This window comes from Charadrius vociferus, unplaced genomic scaffold (genome assembly GCF_000708025.1).
Source record: "Charadrius vociferus isolate BGI_N301 unplaced genomic scaffold, ASM70802v2 scaffold549, whole genome shotgun sequence".
In the NCBI taxonomy this organism is placed as follows: Eukaryota; Metazoa; Chordata; class Aves; order Charadriiformes; family Charadriidae; genus Charadrius; species Charadrius vociferus.
In genome coordinates this window covers 353,500-367,218 of record NW_009650103.1, presented here as the reverse complement: position 1 = coordinate 367,218, position 13,719 = coordinate 353,500, and the positions used below count along the sequence as shown (strand labels likewise).

At 39.1% G+C, this 13,719-nt stretch overlaps 1 protein-coding gene across 1 annotated transcript in view; it reads left to right on the top strand.

Annotated features, from left to right (window-relative positions):
• MED27 (mediator complex subunit 27) overlaps positions 1 to 13,719 on the top strand; it is a 97,712-nt gene that overhangs the window by 58,404 nt on the left and 25,589 nt on the right. Inside the window, exon 4 of the mRNA XM_009892231.1 lies at positions 8,409 to 8,502. Within this exon, the coding sequence (XP_009890533.1) occupies positions 8,409 to 8,502 (94 nt within the window). The remainder of the gene's footprint in view (positions 1 to 8,408; positions 8,503 to 13,719) is intronic.

Here is a 13,719-nt window from a genome sequence, read left to right as displayed (position 1 = left end):
GAAGGATGAATTCAGGAATGACAGTGTGGAGTAATGTGCAGTGTCAGGATCCCGTCAGATGGTCAGTCCACACAATGGCACCCTTCCATCTGCGGGGTCTGCCCTGCTTTGTTTGGGAATCTGGCTGGGCAGGTGAGCCGAAAACCAACCCAGACCATCATCTTTTCTAGATGCAGGACTGAACTTGATGCTTTATTTTGAGTCCTTTATCAAAGCACCGTCTGGTGTTTACTGAACATCAGCGTGTCACAGCTTAATCCTCTCTCCCTCGCTGCATGATTGACTAGTGAGCGCGGGAGAGGCGGTTTCACCCTCAGTGCAGCCCCAGGCAACCTCAGATGAACTCTGCGCAACTACAGGTGGTGGAGAAGGTGGGGATTGTCCATCTCTGAAATCCCAGGGGGAGAACCGTGTGTAGTTTGTACAAACAATTTTCTGTAAAGGCTGGCTGGATCTCTTGGCTGGAGTTTTTCCTGAGGACTTTTGGCACAGCTTTACTGTATGGAAACATGTATGTGCATGTGCAAATTTAGGCTAACAGGTGGGGCACAAATTGCTTGACAAGTTACGTGTAATTCAAGAACCGTCTTTGTAGATAAACACTGATGGAATAACTCTGATTCTCATCCAGGCCCCTGAAAATTACTGTTGTTAGCATTTATTGTTGGGCTGTGGTGCAACATCTAGTTTCCTGAAGAAGTGGAAATATAAACAATACATATGTGCTGTGAAGTGTCACTTCTGAAATTCTATTACTACTGATGCTGCATAGTTAGGGAGAGCTGTTTTTCCTCTAGAGGTATGTATAAAGGAGTTAATGATGTTTTCCATAAAACAGAGACTAGTAACAGGCTCAGACAAGATCCCGGTGATGACTGTAAGATGCATGCTTATTTTGTTAACCAGCTTTCGCACATTCTAATATCCATATTCCTCTCTTGATTACTGCTGTGAATTAAAGACATTTTGAAGAGCGTTCCACATAAGTACAAAGAAAGCTATTTCAACAATATAATAAAATATCTATGGGAATTTTACTGCAAGGTCTCTGTTTGTAACTTAAAGTTTTTCTTATTAAAGTTACGCTTTTTAAGGTGGTGCGCTGCAATTTGATATTGTGAACAGATGTCTCTTCGCTCTATCTTAAAAAACAAACTATGCACTGACAAAATGTGTGTTTTCAGAGTGCATTAAAGAGGTGTTCATATTTAACTTAAATATGCAGATGTCCAGAGACTTGATTCAGGGGCAGGTTTGCATTTCGTAAGCATTCAGCGCAGGACCCTGCGTGCATTTGTAGCATCCCTGTCAGCTTGTACCTTTGAGGACATTCCTTGCAGGTTTACACCATGTCGCTTATCAATGGATTCACAGTAGCACTGAAGAATTCAGAATTTTGTTTGTTGTATAAACAGTACGGTATAAGTAACACATTTTACCATAAACCAATATTTTATTGTTGTAATAGAATGACCCCAGTGTACAGTGTTTCTGGCCTGTGATGTATGGTCCCAGCGGGAATCATGCCGGCACACAGTGTGTGCACCACACAGGGAGCTGAATCATGAAACCGGTTTAGATTTAAACTAATACATTTTTGTTCTCTCTCTCTTTTTTTTTTTTTTTTTTTATTTCTAAAAGCCAGATCGGTTGTGTGATCCAGCTCTTCCAGCAGAGCACAGTTGAGGGGGCCGTACGCTGCAGCGTGCGGGAGGGGATGTGTCAGTGCCTTATGTCACTATTGGTGCTGAAGACTGAAAATTGTTGAATCACAGCCTCGGGTTTCTAAATGTCTTTGTAAATCCAACCCTTAAACACTCTGTCTTGGCTTCTAGAGAACTGTCCAAACGACTTCACATGCATCCTTAAGTGCTGTACCAGGTTTGGCCTTTTGTGAGTGAGAAGTGCAGATGGTTAAGTGTTTGATACAGCTATATGTGCATATGCTTTTGAAGCAGACCACCCTGTGTTTATATGTAAACACTTCTAGACTATTTAAGCACATAATTTAATCTTTTGCATCCACTCAATAATGAAACGTAATTCCTCTATGACCGAAATAACATCCCTATCAAAGTTGAAAACAAGCTAACTTGCAAGAATAAATGGAAGTTGAGTTGGAGTTGAACCTTTCAGCACTTTTAGGTGCGCGGTGTCTCACTTATCCACCACAGGGTTGGGGAGGACTTGAGCGTGAATCTTAGCCAATTTGTTCCTTAGGACCTCTGTCCAAACTCTCTTAGCAAATTTGGTCCTTACAATCCCCACATTCTGGCTTGCTTCTTCCCACACCTGTGGATTTGTATTACCAAGACACTCCAGTGCCAAAACTCCCTTGTGCCGATCATATGTTGTAGCCCCAAGACTGAAAAACTGTGTATAACTTGAGAGACTCAGATTTGCCCCTTCTGCCCTCAGCTTACCTCATGGTAGTTAGAAGTCAGTTATTTGAAAGAGGTAACATTTTTCCTTTGTGACACATCATGAATAGAGATTTCACAGCAGGAACGGAGGCATTGAAGGAGTAGCAGAAGACGGAGTTAGTGTGCAGATGGGAAGGGAACAGAAGGAAGCAAGATGAGCCAGGAGGAGCCTGGCTGGAGTCTTCCACCAACAGAAACCTGGAAACTGGGTGAGAGGAGAGAGGAAGCCACTGGAGTAGTTTGTTCGGAAAGGCCAAGAGGAGAGTGTTAACAAATGCAAGAGAAGGCAGCCTGGCAAGGAAGTTTATAGCTGGAGGAGAAGTTGGTCAAAACAAGCAAGTGATTTTAGTACGGGAGCCAGGAAGCATGAGCATTTTTAGAGAGGTTCTAGAGAAGAAAAGAGCAAGAGCCTGAATTAACAATTAAAAAAAAAAAAACCCAAACCAACAGCAAAACCAACAAAACCTATGGAATTTGGGAAAAGAGGCAGAGACTTCCAGGATTGATGCACAGATGTCACGGATTGTGCCAGCTGTCTAATTTAGTCTTGAGACTTGAAGTCACATTCTCAGCGTGAGAGTTGTTGAATTTCTTTTCACGCTCTTCATTGCCTATCCAGGCAGGAAGTGTCATCTCACAAAAGCTGGCAGAGGTCACTGTTTTAATAACTATTGTTAATTGATGTTTCTGAAAAGCCTTCTATCAACTTGAATTTGCTACCTGCAGAGACTTGCTCAGCAGGTAGCTGAATCAAATTAAAACTTTAATTCATTGTTTAATAAAACACACTAGAATTGTGACTACCTCATATGTTTTAAAATACAGTATTTCTCTAATCAGGTTGCCTGAAAACTATTTAGTCTTTTAATAAAACCTGTAATACTTAATATCCTGCCACCTCTAAAAGCTTTAAGTAATATAATGAGTCTGGTTCTGCAAAAAATAGCTGTTCCACAGGTCTTAGTAGAGTGCAGGCAGGCTTTTTGCACCGATGCTTTTATTAGCGAACACGACATATGCTAGCGAGAGTCTGCAGGGCCAGCCCATGCCTCTGAAATATCTGACATGTGAAAAGAAATTATTAGCGGTGTTGAAAATAGTAACTGAAAGCCAAAAAAAATATTTGGGAGCAAGTAATCTAGTAAGTGAGAGAATGTGTGGATAGTTTCTCCTATTGCTGGCCAGAATAGCACGAATCCAGATTCAACAGAATCATAGAATTTCCCTTTGTCTCATATGTGGTGTTTTCCGCTGAGCGTACAGGAAAGATTGCGCTCTTTTATATTACAAATGTGTATTTCTCTCTCTCTTTCTCTCTGTCTTCCTAAGATCATTTAGCAAAATTTTCTTTCTACTGAAAGACCTCCTTAGAAAATTGTAATTAATACCTGTATTTCCAATTTTTAAATTGGTGTATTGAGTGGAAAAAATGAACAGCATGCAAGTTAAACACTGAGTGGGATAAATGCTATTTAAATCTTGTCTAAGCTGTTAAACATCACACTAACATTGGATTGCTGGATCTAATCCAGTAAAAATAAAAAAAAAATTAAAGGAGAGAGGTCACATTAGAGAACTAAGCCATCTGTCCAGTGTGGAATTGAAAGGCATTTATAATGGATTACTTTTCTGTATTACTGTCTTTTGGGGGGCCTTTGTGTGAATCAAAGAGATGTTAGAACACCGTTTATCTACAAAGATGGTTCCTGAATTATTTCTACCTTGTCAACCAGATGTTTAGTATGAAACTTCTCATTTAGCATTCTGCATAACTAATTAGTCCCTTATAAACAGTATTTTCTAACTGGTTTCAAAAGTGTCCTCTGTCTGTGCCAGGCAGTGTTGCTCTGCTACAGACTAAAGGTTTTATGTATATTCTTATTTGCAGAATGGCAGAGAGATTTTTCGAAGAATATCTCTGTTGCTTTATTCTAGTGTTGATTTTTCTGCGTGTTCATAACACAACTTCGTTTGGAGTGTAACATTTTGAATCAATTTTAGTCTTTGCTAATGTTCATGAAGTAGAATGTTGTGTTTTGACTTTTGCAGTATTAATATAGCATGCTCATAGAAAAAAGTATTCTACTACATTAAAACGAAAACAATTTATGGTGTTGACAGCCTCGGAGAGCATCTGATGTCAGTCCTGATCTTACTGGCTGGTTCTGTTGCACATTCAGATCCATACCCCTGAATTATACTATTTATCATTTTTAAAATAAAGATTTTCTGTCGAAAATATAATTTTAAAACCTCCTTAAAAATCATGAATTTGTGTCGTAAAGGAGAGGCTAAAAAAAATGGGAGAGGGAAGTTGGTACAACCTGCTATTAAAGCTTCTTTAAAAATCCTCTCTCTGGACAGCAAAATTACATTAGCAATGTTGCTTTATTATTCGATACGGTTTAACGATCGGAAGTCCTGTTGGTTGGGTCTGTTGTTTTTTTCTGCGTGGGATGCACATGGGTCTGGATGAGGATGCAGGTATTGGAGAAGTTTTTTGGAGCTATTTTAAATAGAATGGGGCTAACTTAGGATGTTGCAGTTATCAGGTGTTAATGTATTGTCTTTTGAGGCCTAGAAGAATAAGTAAGATGAAATTCTGTCCACAGAGAGTTTAAACACTGTGCTGTAATTGAATATGTAGACTACTGGGTATGATATTTTGCAGTCGTTTGTGGTCTGTCTTCAGACCTTTTTGAGCATCCGTTGCATGATAGAGAAGCTCTGGGCAGGGAGTTTGTCTGGATACTGTATTCAACCCTTCATAGGTGGAACAATGCCTGTTCTAAGTCAAGAGGGGAAGCTGCTACCATATCATTTCAGCTCATATTTGATTCTCAGAATACCCTGATTATTTTTTTTCTTAAGATTAAGATGTGTTCAAATGTTTGAGCAAATTTCCATTTGCTTTTCCCTGCTTTACGTTATTTCTCCTGGGTTTCTAAATGCTTGTTCCAACCAGCATCTTTTGCAAGTAGGAGAAAACTGAGATGTGGTAAGTACGTTAAAAGTTACAGTGCTTATTGGCAAAGTAAAATTAGACTTTTCTCCATCTTTTAGTGCTACGCTTCTCTGAGACTGCGTAAGAGGTTCTGTAACATAAATAGGAACTATCATTTTTGAGCTAAAACTTATTGGACAGAGATGTGTAAACAGGGATGTGACTCTGCTTATTTTGGCACTAAATGGATGTATTTCAGTTCTATAAAATAAGTACCAGTAGCTTTTTCTCTGACCCTCTTTCCAGACAGCCTCAGGAGTGCACTTTATCTTGTCTTTATCATATGTTCTTCAGTTTTCTCTAAAGTCGTCACCAGTTACACTTTTACATTACTTTGCTGCATCTGATTTATCATATCCATCCCTTCGCAAGATGTTTTACCAGATGTCCTCTCTGAAGGGCATATCTATAGAAGAATTTTGCCTCAGATTAGGTTGTTTGTCACTTTATATTTGAGGCCACCATGTAGTCAGGCTAATTTAGTAATTATGTATGCATCTTTGAAGAATCCTTCTGTTCTGATGTGTCCTCAGGAAACCCTGACGTCTACTTGGAAAAAGGCAAAGGGGCAAAAGAATGATATGTACATCAATGCTCTTTTATCGTATTGGTCTTGGATTTTCTCTGATATCCTCTTGACTGAGAAGAGAAGGCAGAAGGCTGCCTGTGTGGATGGTCCCGCTAGACTTGCTGAGCCTTGCCAAAGTAAAACATTGTATTTCCTTACATGTGTTGTTTTAATTTTCTTGTTTTGTCAGCTGACCTATGAAGAGTGGTACAAAATTAACAGGCTTCTAAGCCCAAAGTATCTGAGTGACTCATCTTTAAGTTCTTTCAGGAGCTGGTTAATACAAATTAGAAGATTTCTGTTTTGCTGTATGTGTGATTTCACTTAAAAAGAAGGCTCTTCACAAGCTCCCTGTGAATTTCCTGTTCTGCCGTATACTGCTCAGGTAGTACAAGGTGACACAGACAGTCGCGTCTGAGTCAAGTGTTAAGGCACCTGGTCAAGACAAGTTTTATATTTAAAAAATAATCATGTTGAAGAATTTATTACCTCCAGCCAGCCTGGATCACATTTACAAAGGATAAACGTACGTGTCCGCTGGGATTTTTCAGAAGGACCTAAGCAGATTAAATGCCCGTTTCTAACCATTGTTTATGTAATTTAGTATTACTTGAATTTTCCTTCCTTAATGCATATAGACTGTTTCAGTGTCTTGTTTTATGTAGCTTCATGTTTTGTTTGGTTTTAATTTAGTATTGCCCAAAGCTTGGAAAATTAGAAAACTTAAGTTATGCAATAATCTTCATCGTAGTGTGTAAAGCTATAAGACACCTTCCTAATCACATACTAACCAAGAAACAGAGAATCTTTCCTTGCCTGCTTCACACTCTATTCACCCACAAGTGGTAGCTGAGTTTATATACAGAGCCTGGAGTAATTGCATTTACGAAATAGTATAAACTCTCATGCTGTATAAAAAAAGTATGGGATTCAGTAATGTTTAAAATTAGTGAGGTGCGTACTGTCTGTGTGTAGCTTACTCATCCTGAAGCAGTGTCTTACGCGTCTCCTCTTTCACCGTGCTGAGGAAGTTCTTGGCTTATGGATGTTTTGACTTTGCTTATCAGCAAGCAAGCTGGGAATGACTCATTCAAGTGAATGGGGAAACTTTTTGCTGCACAAGAAGTGCGGATTAAGATTTTTATGCAAAATTGTCATAACTAATTCCATTCTTTTGTTACTTCTAAAAGTGGGCTGACTTTACCAGCTGTGTAAGTGTAGCTTTCTTGGTTTTATTTTATTTTTTTCCGATGATTTTTAATCCCTTGCAAAATAACAATTGGAGCGTAGCATCAGATTGTTTTTTGGGACGGGGGGGTTAGCAACTGACATTAGAATTGAATAACTTTGAGGAGCAAGAATTCAACATTTTTTGCCTTTATTAAGCAGGTAAAGGGAAGTAATTAGATTTTTCACTTTTATTGTTAATCTAACTGGGGCAACTGGGTTTTCCAAAATCTTTTTTTTTTTTTTCAGAGCATATATGTGGGCTAGCATGAAAACAGTTTTAGCAACAAATCACCAAGTTGCGGAGTTTGTAGATGCATATGATAACAAGGCAGCAGTGCCCCTCCCTTCTCTGTGTACTTCAGGAGAACTAAAAGTAGTACCGGAGGACAGATTAGTGCCTGGATGATCCAGACTGTCTTGTGAACTCTGCTAAAGCCGATACTGTGCCTTTTAATGTGTCCAGAGGAATGGCTGAAGGATGTGAGACGTGGCCGTGGGATGGGGTGATGTGTCCTGGGAAACAAGGTCTCTGAAAGGAAGGTTTTGCTCTTAGTAGATGTCAGCTCTTAACATGATACCAGGGAACCAAGACAAACGTATGCCGGCTCGCCTTGGCCTGCATAAGCAGAGGGGTTCTACCCAGTAGAAAGGATGTTATTTTACTCCTGTGTTTGATCACCCCAGAGAAACTCCTGGAACATACTAGCCAATTTCAGAGTCACCAGTGCATGAAATAAATTGGGAAGATTCAGAAGACAAAAAAGTCTGAAGACTTTAAGAAAACCTCTATCTGTTTAGTTTATCAAAGAGAGGGTAAGGAGGTGACAACCTATGAATTTCTGGACTGGAAGAGTAATTTTGATAACACATCCCTCGACCCCCTGAGGCAAAAGTATAGAAATACAATGACAAGAGTTTGAGGGTGACAGATTTGGACTAAAAATTGAGTGCATTTTTTTAAGGACAGAGTAATTTTCAAAACAACTTACATAGGGCTTTGGTATGTTTTCTCTTATCAATAACTTTTTGAATTATGCATGCATGCGTTTTTGAAGAATATGGAGTTATCAAAGAGAAATTAATTCAGGGAAGTCCTGTGGACATTGTTAAAAAGCAGTAATAATCTGAGTTTGTGGCAAGGAGCGGGTGTGTGTTAATTCTGTTGTTTTGGTTTGTTTGGTAGATATGTTGATGATGTGATCAATCGCATTGATAGGATGTTCCCTGAAATGTCTATCCAGCTATCCCGCCCAAACGGAACCTCGGCAATGCTTCTGGTAAGTGGGATCATTTAATCCCTTGAGATGGATTTCTTAAGGTATTGAATTACTGTTCCTAAAATACAGGTAATTAAAGATTTTTATTTTTTTTTTCCCCAGAAACATACTGTTCTTCATTTGTCACAAGGCTGTAGGATCTTTCTTGCTCTTAGGCAAATGAATGATAAAGAGTGTCATCTTTAAATGAAAGATCTATTCTTTCTTATTGTTAAATGTGACTGTAGAAATATGAACTCAGACTCAAATATTCACTGTGTTTTTCAGCAGTCCTGGCAATGAGTGAGTCTTAATCATCATAATTAAGAAGGAAAAGAGTGGTGGGAGGAAGAAAAGAAGGAGGAAACCAATATGATTTAAATTTGTTCAAATTGTTCTTGGGTCAGTGAACTTCTGTTATATGATGAAGTCAAGAATTTGCCTTTGAAGTAAATGAGCGGTAAAGGCTGGAATAGAGATAAACAAGTCCAATACATTCGACTTATTTCTGCCTGACCGAGCAAGATTTCATTCCAGAAGAACCTATTGTTCACATCCATTTTCACAGGCAGCTGTTGTGCTTATAGTAAGAGAAGTTGCTAAAGCTTTTACTCTAAGACAGCAACATGGAAGCGGAGTCTGTAGCGTGGCAGTTGGATGCTGATTTTCCTCTAGTAGAGTGAAAGGCAGAAGTCGCATCTTTTGCCAAATTTTAAATAAAACTAGAAAATATATTATATACATAGGTGAAGAACTGAGACTGGATCAGTCTTTTCCATCTCAGATTTCTCATGGTGCTTCCTCTTATTTTTTCCTTTCTCATATAGGCTATTACAAAAGGCTTGGGTGTACATGTGTTTGTTTCCAAGCAAAGGGTAAAATGAATCTGAATATCAGACATTTGGTCAAAACAAAATTGTTGCGTCAATATAAATCAACATGAGGATTGCTTCTTAGATTTTATATTGTTGTTAGTTTGACTTTAAAACACTATTCTGGTTAGATTTGTGCCTATATTTTTTAAAAGTTGTGTTAATTTCTCTATAGTAAGTATAGCTGTGATTATGTTTAGTTTTAATTAATCAACTGTCTAACATCCCATTATTAACTTTCTTTGAACAGCCCCAAATTTGCAAGAGATTAACCGAGTCAGAGGTTAAAATAAACAGCTGGCATTAAAACATTTAATCTGCAATTGTTGGACTCACCAAGTGGAACAATATATTCCAGAAAAGAATTGAATTAATCAGTGCAGTCTTAAGAAGCTATAAGTCTTGGAAGCTTTTGCATTTCCTCTTAAGCTGACTTTATATTTAACTACTTTGCTGTAGAAAAATGTCGGGGTTTACTTCCTTACTTTGATACCCTTTCAGTTCTCTTCGAGCCCCTCTTTGCATATAGTAAGTGTCTTTCACTTCTAATGGCTTTTTGAGGTCAGAAAATAGGTGATGCTTTTCAAGATTCAGGCACAATTAGGAAATTAGGTAAATTATTTTGGATGTGACTGATAAGGAATAAGGTAGGGTGGAAGGGTGGTGACTCTAAAAGAAGCCCCTTTTACAAGCAGTAGTAATTTAGTGAATTCCATGTTGCAGTTGCTCTCTAAATCAAGGACATTATTGTTGCTACAAGATAGCAGCTCTGTATTGAACCAGCGGTATGCATATTTTCCTTGGATCAGAGATCAAAAAGATTGTTTTTAAAGTATTTTTGTATGTGATTGTGTGATGGGTTTATCATTTTTTCTTTTGGGCAGGTTTTCCCTCTTTCCCATCTGTCTCAGTTGATGTTGCCAATATGGCACTTTCCATCTGGCCTTGACTGCTACAAAAGCTTTTGCTGTTTTCAGCCACAAATCATTCCGTGAAAGGTGCTGCAGGATGGGCAGTGTGAAGAGCACCTCCCCCAGAAGAAGGGAGGTTTCTTCAGTACTTGTGATTTCTCACTCTGAACTTATCCCAAGTTAGATTCGGAGTTGCTCCCTTGCAGCAGTGTGGTTTACCACAATACCAAAGGACTCATGGTGCTTATTTTATTTAAAAATAGTTCACAATGCTACTGTTTGTCCAGAGTTAATTAACTAACTGGATAATCTCAACCATTTTCATCCTTGGACTGTTCATATCCTACCTGTTGTTGCTTGTGAAGGTCTTTGATGCAGAGGCCTCATTGTTATGTTAAAACATCTTTAAACACAATCGTTCCGTTTACCAGAAAAAAACACGTATTCATGTTCAAAGACACTGGTAAGCACTATACATATTTTAAGAATGTGCAAATGTTTGGAAGGAGATGGGGATGAAGGGGAAGGGAGTGCCTGTGATATTCTGTTGGAGTTAGTCCAGAGGAGGGCCACGAAGATGCTCTGAGGGCTGGAGCCCCTCTGCTGGGAGGACGGGGTGAGAGAGTTGGGGGGGTTCAGCCTGGAGAAAAGAAGGCTCCAGGGAGACCTCAGAGCCCCTTCCAGTGCCTAAAGGGGCTACAGGAGAGCTGGGGAGGGACTTTTTACAAGGGCATGGAGTGATAGGATGAGGGGGAATGGCTTCAAACTGAAAGAGGGGAGATTGAGATGAGATATCAGGTAGGAATTCCTTCCTGTGCAGGTGGTGAGCCCCTGGGGCAGGTTGCCCCGAGAAGCTGTGGCTGCCCCATCCCTGGAGGTGTTCAAGGCCAGGTTGGACGGGGCTTGGAGCAACCTGGGCTGGTGGGAGGTGGCCCTGCCCAGGCCAGGGGGGGAGTGGATCTTTAAGGTCTTCAAGACTTTGCAAACAAAATCATCCTTAGGCAAAAAAAAAAAAAAAAAAGACCTAGTACGGAAAGTTTCAGCCCCAGAGTGTACACCTTCATGTGCCATGGAAATCATTTCATGTCCTTAGCTGTAGAGGTGGGACATTCATGGTCTAAGGTTCATCCAGTGTTTCAAGAGGAATAACGATCAGCCATGTGAGCCCGCTGGTCTAACTCTTCTGGCGAGTAACCTCTGTGTTAAGCTGGGTTCTTCCTAACCAGGGTACAGCTTTCACATGAGCTGAGAACTTCAGGCAAAAAGAAAAATAAACTATTCCTGAGAGCATAAATGCTGTGTCTTGAAAGGTTTCTGCCTCCTAGTCCTTGGAGGTTACTGCTTCCTCCAGACAATAAGGAGGGGGTTTTTATGCTTTAGATTTATACACAGCAATTGTACCTCATTAGTCTGGATTTATGCTACACAGACCAAACACATAAATAATTGAAACCTTTCAGAGCTGTGTGAAATCCTCAACTGATTTTAAAAGCAGTTTATCGTGGCATTTCAAGGTGCTGTTTAATCCCAATCTTCACTAGTGATTTTTCAATTAATCTTTTAATCGCACTATGCATAAAAAAGACTAAACATAGAATTATATCAGCTTTAATAACAGTGTTATGCAAAATTAATTTCCAGCCGCAGCAGAGGGAACTGCGGACTCCTTAAGGTTTTTGTGAGATTTTGTTGGTCAAATGCCAGGAATTGTAAATAGATAAACCTCATCTCGTATGTTAAGAAAACACGAATTGATTTTTAATTAATGAAAAATACCTGATTTTTTGCTTGGTTTGAGCGATCAGTTATATTCCTAGATATATATTATTTTTCTAATAAAATAACTTGTAGGTGTGATTATTATATGATTGCTTCACACACCTTGTTTCCATTATCAAAATTCAGAATATTTTTTTTCAGTCTGAAGCACTTAATTCCTGTGTACAATTCATTCATCCATTAACATCAGAAATATTTTAGAAAACAGTTAACATTATCCCCACTTTACCGGTTGACAAATACAACATCCTTAGGGTCAGGTACCTAGCCAGTCCTAGTCAGGTGCAGAAACTTATTTTCTTGTCTTCATCTGGGAACTACCTTGTCTTTAAAATTGTTTCTCTCTCCAGTGTTTGTGAAGCTATATAAAAACAGCACTATAGAAGTTACAAACACTAGGTAAATATTTTTGCAGATAATTGAATAGTTTTCTTAATTTGAGCTGTTCCTAAAGGATAATGATATGTATAAGTACCTTCCAATTTGAAAAATTGAATTGCTTCTGCCAAACCGAAGCTCGTGGCAGAAAACATGATTTCTTCTTTTCATGTTATCTTAGAGATTTTTGATGATAAATTAATTTTATAAATGTATACTGATGCCTAGATTTTTAATAGATCTCTCGTATAAAAATATGAAACATGTTTTTATACGATTTCATTCATTCTCCGTAAAATCAGACAGATTTGTGTTTCGACTTTCAAATCTTGTTCCAAGCATTTTAAACAGTCTGATTGTATGGAAGTGGGCTGTATTAATTGCGAATAGCCTAGACATCTGTTCACCAAAATGGAATCGTTTCTTGCATCTCATTTTTGTTTATCAGTGTTTTACATAAAATCGTTATTATTTTCTGTTGGAAAAATGGATTCTGAAATTTATTATTTGCCCATTACGAAGGGCCACCAAAGGGATTTCAAGAGACCCTGATCTTGAAGAACGGGGAGGAGGGAGGGAAATCTGCGGAGTGATTGGAAATCAGTATTGAGGTCATACTTGATTGGAAACAATTTAAAGCTGTTATTTTGAAAACAATCTCTTTTCTCCAAACTGCTTAGCAGTGTAAGTGTTCCTCCTGACCAGTCTGGTGGTTCACTGGGAACCTAGTGCATGGTAGGCGCTGGGTAAAGGTGAGCACATTCATGGTGGGGATATAGATCTGCTGATCACGTTTGGTGGCTCAGGCACCTAATTTTAGGCACGTATGATGAACATTAATTTAGGGATTTAGTCTCTTGGAGAGACTAGCTAGATGTTGGTGTTTGATGGAACTAAGGGATGTTTAAGGATCTCTTGTGTGAGGTGGATCTTGAGGAATCACTTCTGAGCTCATAGTGGGACTGTTGGTGGCTTCAGTTTGTCTCTTAAGATTGAGAACCGGCATAAAAAAGCATGAAGCCGGCATTTGAGGTCATGTATGCAGAGAAAGAACGTCTTGAATGAACGAAGCATGTGAGCAGGGTGTGGCAAGTGAATTGTAAATTATTCTCTGCTTGTCCAATATAAGAATGAGGAAGATGAGGAGGGCTGTTTGGGTGGGAAAGCGAGCAAGAGTAGGAAAAGTAGAGAAAGACCAGGGAGAAATGTCCTTGGCGTTGCTCCCTCCACAGGGTTCCTGTGACCTGAAGTTGCTGTCCAGTCCCAAAGGTTCACAGCTCTGTGTTGATACTCCCGTG